This window comes from Plectropomus leopardus, chromosome 11, assembly GCF_026936395.1.
Source record: "Plectropomus leopardus strain MGB_pleo_1.0 chromosome 11, ASM2693639v1, whole genome shotgun sequence".
NCBI classification, from domain to species: Eukaryota; Metazoa; Chordata; class Actinopteri; order Perciformes; family Serranidae; genus Plectropomus; species Plectropomus leopardus.
In genome coordinates this window covers 11575313-11589488 of record NC_142186.1, presented here as the reverse complement: position 1 = coordinate 11589488, position 14176 = coordinate 11575313, and the positions used below count along the sequence as shown (strand labels likewise).

Genomic DNA, 14176 nt, shown 5'->3' with positions numbered 1-14176 from the left:
TGTGCAGATCTTCTCTAACAGGCGATTGGCTGAGACAGACGCCCATCAGAGCGGTTTTGTCCTCGGCAGAAAAGCATCTGCAGTCTTGCCACTGTCAGCAGTGGTGCAGTATTGTTAGTTACAGTGTAACTGTATAATTTGTTTGCACCTTAGCTACAATGACACATTATCAGAGGCGACCTCAGGATCGAGTCAGGGTGTTACATGTAAGTTGAACTGTGTTTGATAACTTCAGATCTCTAAAAGGCTTAGTCTTCATAGGTCTCATTGCTATGCAGGTTGTTCACTTCTTCTAGTTTTGACTGATATTGATTTTGTTAAATAATAGACTTAATTTTCTTTAGTTTTTTATGAATTGTCAGTTGAATATGTGTCAGGTACCATATATTCAGATCTAAAATGCTGAATCACAAAAACAGACTTAATACATAACTAGACAACAGCAATTGAGTTAAATATAACGTTTATATTGAAATCTGGAGGTTATTTAGATGGATTTAGTTCGTTATTCTAACTATAAAGTAATAAAAACAGCAAAGTACACCGAGTACAACATTGTGTTCCCACATGAACAATTGAAGCTGTGTTATCACCCATTCAACAGAGCCAGTGATGGGGACAACAAGCCAGAGCAGCACCATCATGGAAACTGGAGATGACATCCCAGATCCTGCACAGTTTAGTGACGACACTGCAGCGTGCATTGTTTCTGTGAAAGGCTTAAAGGAGAACTGGCAGAAATGGTCTGATGAGCACCGGGAGTACCAGAAGCACAACCCCTTCAGTCACGACAGCAGGCCCAGTGTGGTGGTCCCTCAGAGGGGGCAGGACGACTATGGGAGGCCCCTGCAGGGGTCCATGACAGAGCAGCGGGGGAAAGATGCTCACACGCACATCAGCAGAGAGGTTGAGGAGCTGTGTGAGGTGATAAGGAACATTGGAGAGCACAAAGATGGGGATAGAAGCGGGAGCGATGAGAAAGTAATCACTGTGGAATTTGGGAAACTGTTTGAGCATTATGTGACAATCTCTAATAAACTGGTGGGGATTCTGCTGCGAGCGAGGAAGCAGCGGCTGGTTGAGTTTAAGGGGGAGATGCTGTGGCAGGGAAAGGATGACCACACAGTTATCACTCTGTTGCAATGATCAGAAACGTAGTGTTTACGCCTTGATTCATTTTATGTGCAGTATTGAGATACTTCATGGCCGCACTCACTGTGGTGTTCACATAGCACTGATTGTTCTTTTGTCACATAATAGCACTCTAAACACCTCTACCTATACTTACACAAGTGGCTGATAAGTCACACAGTAGGCATACTAATGCATTTTTCGCCTAATGCTTAAAAACACACAATCTACTATATCAATCCTGCAAAGTGCAGATACATACAGGAAGTACAGAAAGTCACATAAAAACCTGAAAGACATGGAATGATAGTTAATGACAATTAGCAAATGCTCTCAAGAATTTTGGTCACGTCAGGTGAACTTGAGCTCATCAGCATGTTGATACATGAGGTTCAAAGCAACCAACAGCATCCAAAAAATGGCCAAAACACTTAAAATGAAGTTAATAATAATATAGATAATAATAAAATGTGTATGTTTCAGGGAAATTCAACCTGAAATGGGTTTCCTAGGGCAACTTAGGTACTTCACAAAATAGTACGTTTCCCATATTACTTTTGTAATGTGGGGAAAAGTGGAGGAGCGAGCAGCTGAAATGGAGTCTGAGTGGTTAATGCGTCTGAACTGAAGCCAAGGAGAACATGAGGCTGCCTGTGACAGATAATATGGTGCTATAGGATGAACTTGATCTGACTTGGTTTGGGTGCTTTAGAGGATGTATTTGTTACAAGTGTGCTTCTAATTTAGTTTGAAACTTTGTATACCTGCACCAGATTGAGACAGATGCACAATGAACTACAAATGCTGCTTTAAAGAAATGAGAACTACACATTAAACTATGCACTGACTGATGCATGCCAAACTGGCACACAGCAAACTAATGAATGTTTTTTAGCATAAGGAAGTTGACTTATCAGTTAGCAAGTACAGCTTATGATATTATAATAAAGATGAAACTAACAGTCTCCTGTCAGTCACTGTGTTTCTGTGGATGCTTTGTGAACTGTAAGCACTGACTGGTGTAGTTACACTAATGACTGGGAAAGAGTGTAATCTGATATCTGGGGCACACTAATATTACAAACACACAGAAGCAGCAATGAATAATTTATTATAAGATAAATTAATTCTTAAAGTGCATACACTTCCATACAGTACATACAGTATGATTTTCTTTCTTTCTATTCCTTGGTCTACAGCAGTATTGTATCGCATAAAATATCCGCTTCATGCACCAACCATGTCTTTCATATTATATACTTCACCTTCCTATGAAATTACATCAGATCAAATATGAGACATATAAACAAATACCCCACTATATTTCACTGCTTGTTGAGCTTATTATGAAAACTTTACATTGTCAGAAGATGACTTAGCTGCTTCCACTGTAAAGGAGATGTGTAACTAGTTAACGCATCAGTGCTTTGACCCACGTGAGCTTGGCCACGAAATGCTGAGAAACTCATGATATTTACAGCTGTCCAATATGTTATGTGTATATATTAATTACACTTTCATTTCATTTTTTTGCACAGGGTTTAACTAGATTTACACATGCATAAAATCAGATTTTCAAAGCACTAAAGCAATCTTACATTATATGGGCCGATACCTTCCACATTTTCTTTGTGATTATCAAATGAAATAGTTGAATTACACCATACATTACTTGGTCCATAAAATAAATTCATTTTTATTACAGCAGATCCATGGAGGTTTCATGAACTCATGAACTTCTGCAAAAATACACATGTCTCAAGTAGCAAGAAACAGGATTTGGCTCCATTCAAGCCTCCATTTGGCATCCAGACTGGAAAGAGGTTACTTGTTACAAATTATCACCAGTTTAAAATACTGCCATCAGCTCTGATCAAACAGACAGCAGCTTAGTGTGAGAGTGTGTCATCCAACATGACATCTGCAAGAACGTGGATGTTTCAGTCACATCAAAGATAGGTACTGTGTGAACTGGATCCAGAGCGAGTGATCAGTTGGTCTCTCCTTTAGAGTTGAGAAGTTCAATCAGCTGATCTGCCTGAAAATGTGGACAGAACAGACATTAGGCTGACAGAAATTCTGCTTGACATGAAAAGACCACTTGCATAAACGAAAGCATGTGGCAGCACCACACTTAAGTCCCTAAGAGAATTACTGAACTAAATATAAGAGCATACTCTGGCAGCACACTGTCCTCCAGTCAGTTATGTGTATTATATCAGTTTCTAGACTGTAAATCCCTTATGCAACAGGGCGTATAGCCACTGTTTTTTAATGCAATCCAATACAGCACCACATTTTCACACACTCATAAATACTTTGAAATTTATGCAGAGAAACTGAACACACTCTACTGTATTGTTTGTTTGGTCTTAGGTTACAAATTTCAGAATGAGGAAAAACTCTGAAATGCAAAGAAAACCCAAAACAAAACAGCTGCTCATTCATCAAATACTACATTACTAGGTCAACAGGACTTGCACATTTAAACCACAGTACTTACAAGATCGGCACTTTATCAAGAAAAAGCATGTTCATGTTGTAAGATGAATAGTCGACCTATTTTTCTGACATGTAGCCTGATGGCGCACAAACGTAAAAAATAATGAAGTAGGGGCTTACTGTGATGAACCAATAGGAGTTGAGTCTGTAGAAGAGGCGGGACATGAAGCCCATTTGACTGGCAGGTGCCAGAACATGAAGGTGTAGGTGTGTAACAGAGCAGAATGGGGGCCAGTGGAAACCAAACCTGCAGACAAGGGAAAGGATTTTAGTGCACACAGACTAACTGGTTGAAGACATGATAAGTTTCTACTGTTTACTCAGTTTGAGTACCACTTGCTCAAGTGTTACATCCACCAAGCATCAGATATGTCAAGCTCAATAATCAGTCAGTAACAGTTACACAGCAGTTTATCAGCTTATCAATTTCCAATAGATGAAAGCCTATTGTTCTCTAGGTACAAACATGTTACACTGCAGTAGATATTGTGATGAAGTGTCCTGATAAGCATAATATTTATCAGTACTTGGCTTAGATCTGTGGATTTTTAGCTTATTCCTCTGTCTAGACAGGCATGGTGTTGACTTTTGGTATTGATTGGTATCAAAGGGACAATTCACCTCCAAATAATGCATCAGTCACCATTAACAGAAATCTTAACCTGGCGTTGACCTGGGCTTTATATCAACTGACAGAAGCTGCTTCACTAACAATGTTTGGGTTGCTCCCTTTGTACTAGACACAACTAAGCACTTACAATGTTGAGCCACAGCTAATTAGTGTGAGGAGCTGTCAACTACAAAACTGACCACTGAATGTAGCTCACCTGACATCACTGAGGTCTGTTACATTGTTTTTCTGGAGGATCTCCTTCCCTGTCTCAACCATTCGCGTCACTGGGTGTGACAAGAAAAACAAAAACATATTTATGACTCAAGTTCCAGTCCACAAACATACAGTGTGTACTTCAAACCTTACCCAAAGGCACATGTTCTTTGCTGAGTGATTTACAGTTCCCTACATGTTTGGTTGGCACGACCAGGTAATGGTGAGGAGCTGCAGGTTTGATGTCTCTGAAACATGAGATCTCTTCATCCTGCAGCACATATAAATGTCAGTCAGTGCAAATGGATAAATCAGATTCAGGACTGGAAGGGAAGAAGGGTTCAGACTAAGTGCAACCTATATATTTTTAAACTATATGTTCGTTACATTTTCATTGTTTTAATTAAAAAAAAAAAAAGTAAGAAAAATCAGTCTTGTAACTTCAGGCTCTTTTCTTTAAATTGTTTTCCCCCATATTTGTTTTAACATTTTTAAGTTCATTTATTTCTTCATTAATATTAACATTTATTTATTCGTTTACTCCCCTATTTATTCATGTATTTTTTATATTTATTTATTTCTGTTTGTTTTTTTTTTATTTTATTTTTTTTCATGCATTAAACCTCTTTTCAGCTCTTAATAATCTCTCCTACAGCTTTGGTTTCAAAAAATAGAGCCCGTGTGTGATCCGTAAAAAATATTTATTGAGTGGTTGGTGGAGGAAGGATTTGACAAATATGAATTACATAACACAGGGCTGAGCTGGCACATGCCTGCACGGCTGGAAACAATATCTGACGTTGAATAACCCCAGGAGATAAATATGGGGCACAGACTGCAATAGTAAACAACAGACCCTCATGAAAATACAAACTAAATACTACCAAATAAAAATGGTAGATAACTTACTGTACAATCAACATACACCAAAGAAAACCAACCATTAAATACAGCTAGATATTCAAAACGCTGGTACTTTTTACAGAGCTAATACCGCTGCAGCTAAACACAACATAAGAAAAAAACAAAAGAAACAGGCTAAAGCTAAGCTAGCTTGGGACTCAATATTTTTAATCGTTACAATATTCTCACACAGTGAAGAAGCTCCGTGCCCATTTCATTGTTCACGATCTTGCAGAAAATACATTTCTTCTCATGTCCTTCGGCTGGCAAACTGCTCGTTTTGGAAACATCAACCTGAGCAGGTTGTGTAGCCTCGACGGTCGCCATTGTTATACATGAACTGTCGAAAATAGGGCCTGCATAATCGATCTCAGAGGTCATCAATCTCACAAGGGGAAACCGAAAGATTGTCGATCTAGAGTGCAGGAGAAGTAAACTGCCACCAGAGAGCGATGCAGTTGAACACATTATACTCGGTAACGTATTTTGGCTGGTTTTATAACTTTTTTTTTATCTACCACAACGACATTTGAACTTTACCAAACTCAAATAGAGACTTTTGGACTTAATAAGCAAACATAGTCGTTCCTGTGACTATCTGGTCCGGTTAAAAAGGGGCAGAGTAAGTAGGCTACCTTAAAGTGAACAGCATTGTCCATAAAAAGTCCACAAAACCACAAAAGCTAGTAGCACGTGCAGTCAGAAAAAGACACTGTTGACCATCCAATCAGGAAGGAGCATCCAGATGGGCTACATGTCCCCCTGTGTCTTTCAGCTGAAAGACTGTCACAGCACTTCTGCATTGGGGAACTTCATTCTTTTGCATGCAAATGACTGCATTTGCTTCCTGTGTCCATGGACAGGGTATGAGACATTTGGGTAGCTTTGGTTAACATTGGTAAAGCCCCTCTCCTACCTGCAAGGCCGCCCACACCACTGTCTGTCACTGTGGTTTTGCATCTTTTTCCATGGTGGCCTACTTTGCAAGTTAACCTCAAAACTCTTAAGTGTTGTTACTTATTGTGTCCTTGTTGGAAAAGAAAATAAACTTCTAAATCCTTTCTAATTTCTTTAAATTGGACTATTCTGATGTCAGACATACATTTAATCTGCTTTATCGGCTTACTCTAATGCAGTCATTTTGTGGCCTACATATATCCACAAAGGTTAGGACATTACTTTTTTTTTTTTTTTTTTAATTTGACTGAGCTCTGTTACCTCAAACAGACGCTCCTGCTTAAAGCCGCAGGGTACAGTGGCTCTGAGAGCTCAAGGCACAAATACAGAAAGCATGTAAGTAAACAAACAAACAAACAAAAAAAACCCACAACAACTCTCACAAAACAAGCAAATCAAGAAAACATCTCTATCAATTTAACAGCATTAAGTAATAAAACATTTGAAACAGAGAAAACAACCAAATACGAGCTGCAAGTAGCACAGATGACAATGGAAACTATTCCCAGGGGATGCTATAAAGTGTGCATAGGGTGGGGACACACTTCTTGTTGCCATGGTTTGTGGTTTATTGTTTTCCATGTCTTATTATTAGCCTGCCAGTAAATAATGTGACGAAACAGACTCTTTTTAGTTTGTCCTGGAAACAGTTTTCAATATGGTGTATTCTCATTGCAGCTGGTTTTTGTATTTGTTTGTGTTTCAGAATCACTATCAGATATCAGAAATACTTTATCGATCCCTAGGGGAAATTATGGTTTGTTAGAGTGCATGGCTCTGATGCCAAGCTTAGAGAATTATAGAAAGTAGAGATAAGTACCAACACAAAGTATTTGCTGTATTTACAGCATTTTTTTCTAAATGCTGTGTATGTGTTGTCACATTGAGAACGATTTTTTTTAAATAAGTTTGCTTGTGTTTTGTCTATTTGCATGTGTTTTCTTAATTTTCTGTGTGTTTAGCTCTCTGGGCCACCATACCTGGCCCCCCTTGCTAATTTAGTAACCCATCCATATCTGTATCTAGGCTGGCAGTGGTTTAAGAGTGTACTCTGCCTCTCATTCAGTGCATGCTGTTGTGGATGAATGAAAATGTAATGCAGAGCACCACTTAATCTTTTATTTCCAAATTGCTTTATCTCAATATCTTTATTCAGGTTGTTTGTTGCTGAAGACTGATTGCAGATCAGTGAATGGGGTAATTTCCATGCATGGTTTCCTGTAAGCTTGAAGCACTACAAACCACTGCTTCTGATGAATGGTGAGGCCCTTTAAGGCTGACTGAAGTTCCCAAAGGTACAGCAAACCTATTGTCTAGAGGTCTGCAAGTTCACATTATTATATTTTTTTCGCTTTACTTCTGCTTCTACTCTGTTGTTTCCTCATTCAGTGGTAATATTTAAGTGGAAAATGTATTTTGTGGTTCTGTTTATCTCATTATATGCACGTGTGTTTGTTCTGTCTGTGATTATAGTCACACAAATATGACAGTTGAAATATAGTTTGTTTTTAGTGTGAAAAAACAGCTTCCTCAGGGTAAAAGGTGATGTGTTTCACCAGAAAACCACAGTTTTATTGTGGTTTCACAAAACAACACTGGCAGTGCAGACTCACACATGTAAAGAAATATAAAACAAACAGAAACAACAAGAATGTTTGCTTTGCTTTCCTGTTTAGATTTTATTTTAAAAAATGCATTTATATATTTACATATAGGTGGTAAAGGATGTAAAAGATTTGAAATGCTTCCATAATACTGTCTATGCAAATAGACACCTTGTCTCACCTTACAAATACAGAAGTGACAGTTAACAGTTGAGGTCGCTTCCTCCACAAATCGCACACATCACAGGCCAGACATTATTCATAGTGCAATTCCTTACTTTATTTTTCAACCTGAGTGTTTTGGTCTTCATCTGCAGCAGTAGTTTTTCAAATGGACGACATTCAAATCAGACCTCATATTAGAAAAACGTACAATTAAAATCCAGATAGCCCAGTATGGGTCCTGTCATGTTAAAGTGTTTTTTTTCACCATGAAGTAATTGTTCAACTTCTTTTGTCTCAAAGTTTTACATGACCCTTTCTGCACCAGTAAGTTTCATAAATCTTAGGGCCATGAAAGCAAACAAAACATGCACTCTTACACACTTACAAACATACACACGCAGATACATACTGTAAACGCACATTTAAAAATGTCACAATCGTTGTTAGACAAAAAAATTAAAAGATTTTCCTTAAATCCTGAATGTGCTTACAGTAGTTACAATCTTTTTATTCAACAGTGTTACTGTGAACTTTGTATTATAATGCTCCCCACAACAAAGGGAGGGCATGGAGGGCCTAAAGCATCAGATGCCAGTTACTGACTGGTCTTAGCTTGGGGCTATTGATGAATAGCCGGTATTTTAAAGCAGCAGGACCCTGAATTACAGGATTCCATCTGGCCACTTGTCTTAAACAGGCACAGATCATACCGGCATAAACAGACCGTCCAACCTGAGGACCACCACAACAGGCTTCTGCAACTGTATGTGGGCTAATCTGAGCCAGGTGCACAGGTGATAGCAGCTGATCTACCAGGTTTTGTACAGTAGTGGCGAGAACTACATGGACTCCTTAAAGGTCTGGGAGTTCTGTAACTCCAGACAGGATAGTGGGTTGTATTGTATTTAGCTCAACTTTTCAGATGATCTCTCTTCAGTTCTGCACAGTCCAGACTTCAAGGTCTTGTACAATGAAATCTTCCTGTGTGGAGAGCGACGCATTGCGGAAGGTGGGACACGAGAAGCTTGAGCCACGGTACAGATCAGCATCCAACCACAGCCCAAATCCACCCCTAAGAAAGAACATAAAATAGAAAATGAATGCCAATCTTATAAAAGTTGGTCATGTTTTATGCCTGTAGATAGCAGTAAAAGTGCTGTAATCTCAAATATCTCACAGGTAGCTGTTAATGTAACTATTTTATGGTCCTTCTTTTTATGACTTTATGACATTGGAAGAAGCAACCTCTGCCTTATCCTTGGGTATCTAAATTATACAGGGCGAAATTAATAACTTACCCTCCTCCACCAATCTGCAGAGATTCCAAGTTGCCGCTCACCAAGTAGGAGTTCTCACCGCTCCACATGTATGGCTGGGGAAATGCCAAAAGAAAGACATTAGACACTCATTTAAACCCAATGCACATGTTTCAAAATATCTGAAAATGTTAGATGACAAAAATGTTTCATGATGCTTTTTTAAAGTTATTCATATACTCAATCTATGTTTAGTTCATGAGATAAAAACTTGCTCTTAAATAGTTGCAAACTTCACGTCACATTTGTTTTTAACCACACTATAGGAAACTCCACTCTTACCTGGAACTCAGGGTTGAAGCTGAACAGGAAGGTCTCTCCTGTGCCGTAACAGTATTTACTGACTTTGAATGGATCGGAAGAAAAAGCCCCAAACACCTAAAAAGACCAAGACACAGGGTCATTAAAGGAGGAGCCACAGATTTATTATTAATCAGGGTGTCTATTTGACCACATTTGTCTCCCGAACAGCTTTGGCGAGTGAAGATAAATATACAAACCTTTTTGTCCATGTCTTTGATGACCAGCAGCACAGGGCTGTCCAGACCAGCCATGTTCCTGTACAGAGTCTTCAGGCTGCTCCCATGGATGGCTGTGCTGTAGACTAGTTGCCATGGGTAGCCCTGGGTCCTGGCTGGCATGTGAGCAGCAAGCTGTCGGAAAAGGAGATGTTAATCAAAAGGTGTCGTACTTAAAGGTATAAAAATAATCATCACAAAAACTTTTCTCAATGGCGATAATCACTGCAAAATTGTTCACTTAGATTATAATAAAGCTGCTGTTTTAACTCACTCTCTCCAGGTGGTAGTCATGCAGCAGCTGGCTGTGGTCTCCCAGGACAGGGAGAGCATCAACTTCCTCCTGGTAGTCAGGCTCCTCTGCCTCAGAGTCCTCAGAACTACATAGACTCAGGCGGCGTTTGGAGTCCTTCACTTTGATTATCTGGGGGAAGACGCAAGGTAAAACAAAATTAATATTTCCTCTCCATTACACAGAAACTTGTGGCTGAGTGACTCATTCACAAAAAGCACACACAAAATGTTTAAGGCTAAACATTTCATTGCACCTGCCTACAGTTAACACCATAGGTTTGGATTTTGGGGTGTATGCGGGGGAAACATCCCCCTCATTTAGAATGTATGATTATAGCTGCAACTTCAGTGGTAAAGCTTAAAAGAGAACAAACATTGTTTTGCTCTTTTGTCTGATTTACAAAGTTCAACAGTTTTAAGAACTTTGAAATATAAGAAGAATTTGATTTTTTTATACTAAAAAAAATCTAAAACAATGTCACCTAATGCTCCTGTACTCCTCCAGTACACCTTGATTGGAAGTAGGAATTATTTTCACAATAAAACATCAGAGTAGCAGAGAAATGTTTTGACAGAATTAATGACCTTTACAGCATAAATGAATGCAGAGAAGGCACAAATTGGTGTCTAAAAATTTACCAGAACTCACCAAATTCAGTGTCTAAATTTTTTCTGTTAGAGAACCCAAAGTAAAGCGTATTGTACCCGATAAAAGCCCTATGTCTCCTAACATGATAAGATGCAGCACTGCAGTCCTACCTCAACATACGGCTCCCCACAGTCCCTTGCAAAATAAAACACCTTGATATTTTCTGGCAGCAGCTTCATAGCTCCTGATTTCTCTGTCAAGCTGTGCACTCTGGAGAACCACATGTCTGTTAACCAAAGCAACCAGCATCCGTCACTTTTATTACCCCTGGGTTGCTTTCACTCTGTGTGTCTGACATGCTATTGGTTTAAAAGTTAAGTGGAGGGGTTTCTCATTGGTTTGCTCTGATAGAGAACAGTTTCTTTTCTCTCTAACAGGAAAGTGAAGCACAGCTCTGGGATAATGGGGAGGGAGTAAGAGATAGGATGTCCATATATAGAGACTGGGATTTCCCACCACCTCTGGGATAGCTGCCAAGCACTCTGGTGCATCAGTTACTGTAAATCGGGGATACTTGATGATTTTTGTGAGAGGGTTTACAAAAGTAAAAACAAATGTTTAAACTGCAGAGCTTTCTCGTCTTGCCCTGACGTTAACCTGCAGAGAAAGAGCCACAGAGGGCTTTTGTTTCTCCTGTAATCGTGTGTGTTCATTCAAACCTTACCTCCCAGTTTTTAGCAGTTGAGTTGGAGGAGTTATTGAGGATCTTGTTGATCACAGCCTCCTTGTTCTTCTCCACTACCAGACAGCGGTTCAGATGTTTCTCTCTGATACGGTAGCGGGGCTTGCGGTTCTTCTTGTTTCCCTTATTGTAGATTTCTGGTGACCACTGGACAAAGAAGGTGTAGAGGTGGTCAACCCTGTGGAAGCAAAGGGAGAAAGTGCATTTTTGAATAAAAGATAATCATTGTATATTGTAACTAAAAAGATAATGTGTTTACTTGGGATGCCCAATAATATTGGCACATCATCGGTATCGGTTGATATTCACTACAAAATAAAATATTTGAATTGGCCAACATGGTGGTTTCTACCGATATGACAAACAGATATTTTAGTTGTTTTTTTTTTGTTTGTTTTTTTAATTGACAAAGTTAACATTTGAAAACAGTAACTCCAAGTTAAGTATTTTGAATGAATGAATGAATGAATATGACACAGACTGAAACGCATTGTATTTTATGTCTCCATCTGCTAGTGGGCCATCACAATAAGAGTATGCATAATATGATGTTAATTCCACGACAGAAGAGACTTGATGATCACTAAAATAAGGTGGGGAAAAAAGTGGATAAATAGATATCTGCATTGGCTATCGGCCAAATGATTTGTTATATATCCACATATTGGATATCCACAAAAAAATCCAATATCGTGGATCCCTAGTATTTACTCATGTGCCCTGCTATGACTAAAATGAATAATTTTAACATGAAAAGCAAAATGATTTTTTCATAAAACACCACTATAAAGTTATGATGACACAATATTGTTAGAAAATAAAAGAAAATTGTGCAACCCAAGCATAATCATGATGCATTACATCATCTCAACAGCAGAACAGTTAACACATTTCGGAGTTTACTGAGCATATAAGTGTTGCTGCGTCCTTAAATCATTAATGGCAGTTGGCCCAACCTTTATTTCCATGAGAGAGAAAACAAATTGTTGCAAATGCCACTGGCAAATCCCTATTATCTGTTGAGTCATGCTCGAACATGAATAGTGGGAAAGTGAAGCATACTTTAAATGTTTTAGGCATTAATCATGCTGGGCTGTGGATATCCGAGAACATAAGTGAAAAATTGGAAGCCCTTATTTGGAGTTATTTATGTTGGATTCTGTCCCCTTTTACAGTTTTCCAAAAGAGAGCCACTTCTGGGCTGAAATCCTGGAAATCCATTTTCTATTGACGACAACAGTTACAGTATACAGCAATTTCTCTCCCTTTCCCACACTGTTGCTCTCTCTTCCTTTGTCTCACAGACACACACACACACAAACACACACACACTCATCAGAGTTGTCAACCGCATTGCAACATCTCTTTCTACCATGTAAAATGAAAGTAACTCCTCTTTGCTTCCTTTGCACATATGTAACATTGAATATATGCATCATCAAGAACACTAATCCCTGTGACTTGGACACAGATTTACATCCCATGCATCCTCAATTAAATCTTGAAGGTTGCATTTAAAATCTAATAATGAAATAAAGCTCTCATTTTCTTACTAATATGTAATGAAACAAGCAAACCAAAGTAAAGTCCGATTCAACTCCAGATAGCACCCCCATGATCAGGACCCCGCATGACAAAGTTTGCAGCTTTCTTGAAGATTTGTTTCACTTACTCTCCAACGCTGTAGGCAACTCCCATGGCTGATTGAAGGTGATGGTAGACTGTAAAGAGAAGGAATGGGTAGATGGTTTGGAGGCTCAGTGCTGGAGCAGCATGTCCACTCTGAGCCTCGGCCATGGGCAGCATTTTATACCAGCGGATCAATCGCTGAGATCAGCCCCTTTGACTGCAAACCCTCCCTTTCTCCCTTGATAGCTTAGCATGGCCTGCACGTACTCACATGAGGATTTCACAATGGGGCCTGAAAGCCAGGATTGGTGACATATTAACTTGACCTGCTCAGGGTCCCTGTCCTTAAATCTGGCTGAAGTTCAGAGAATTACTGTGTCAAGGTAGTGGCTCAGTGGCTGAATGAGGTGGTTTGTCAGAAAGATAAAGGCCTGTGTGTCCGTTTTCATTGTGCTTTCCTATCTGTGTTTCTGTTCTTAGTCTTCCTGGATGTTTGGCCTTTCTTCCCATCTCATCAGAAGTGAAAAGTAAACTAATTACATTCCCATTTAAGTCAACTTTGAGCTTGTACTTTACATGGGTATCTCCATTAAATTTCTACTAAATTTCAAGGGGAAATACTGCACTTTTTAACCGTGCTTCATTCATCTTACATGATAAGCATAAAGGATACAATGCATTGCTATACAGTACATAGAAGTCATGGATTATTTAAAGAAGTTAAAATTAGCTTCTCCTCAAGAAGAACATTAAAATGCTGCTGACGTGTAAATGCATCAGTAAAAATATTCAAATATCATATTATGACAGCAATGCCTTTGAGGATAATGAGTACTTTTATGTTTAACTACATGTGTTAATAATGAGATTCTAGGCTACTGCCAAGACACAAAATGGCAGACTCTGTGTAAAAGGACCCTCTCCGTATGTAAACAGCATTCTAAAGTAAGAAAAACACAACAAGTTTCAGGTCATTATGAACAAATCAAAACATAGTTGT

General features: G+C 38.9%; 3 protein-coding genes across 3 annotated transcripts; 1 reads left to right on the top strand and 2 right to left on the bottom strand.

Moving 5' to 3' along the window:
* Nucleotides 1-67: 67 nt before the first annotated feature.
* LOC121945121 (actin-binding Rho-activating protein) lies at nucleotides 68-2096 on the top strand. Its single transcript, XM_042489146.2, has 2 exons — nucleotides 68-206; nucleotides 605-2096. The coding sequence occupies exon 2, from the start codon at nucleotides 613-615 to the stop codon at nucleotides 1144-1146; it is 534 nt and encodes a 177-aa protein (XP_042345080.1). The 5' UTR covers nucleotides 68-206; nucleotides 605-612; the 3' UTR covers nucleotides 1147-2096.
* Nucleotides 2097-2225: 129 nt separating this feature from the next.
* Nucleotides 2226-5750, bottom strand: hint3 (histidine triad nucleotide binding protein 3). Its single transcript, XM_042489147.2, has 5 exons — nucleotides 5552-5750; nucleotides 4613-4730; nucleotides 4461-4530; nucleotides 3754-3880; nucleotides 2226-3169 (listed from the first exon to the last, which is right to left on the bottom strand). The coding sequence occupies exons 1-5, from the start codon at nucleotides 5741-5743 to the stop codon at nucleotides 3122-3124; spliced, it is 555 nt and encodes a 184-aa protein (XP_042345081.2). The 5' UTR covers nucleotides 5744-5750; the 3' UTR covers nucleotides 2226-3121.
* A 2223-nt stretch (nucleotides 5751-7973) lies between these two features.
* ncoa7a (nuclear receptor coactivator 7a) lies at nucleotides 7974-13376 on the bottom strand. The gene is made up of 7 exons (XM_042490042.2): nucleotides 13220-13376; nucleotides 11530-11725; nucleotides 10197-10346; nucleotides 9905-10057; nucleotides 9687-9782; nucleotides 9387-9460; nucleotides 7974-9160 (listed from the first exon to the last, which is right to left on the bottom strand). Exons 1-7 carry the CDS (start codon nucleotides 13351-13353, stop codon nucleotides 9022-9024), a joined length of 942 nt encoding a protein of 313 aa, XP_042345976.2. The 5' UTR covers nucleotides 13354-13376; the 3' UTR covers nucleotides 7974-9021.
* Nucleotides 13377-14176: the final 800 nt, after the last annotated feature.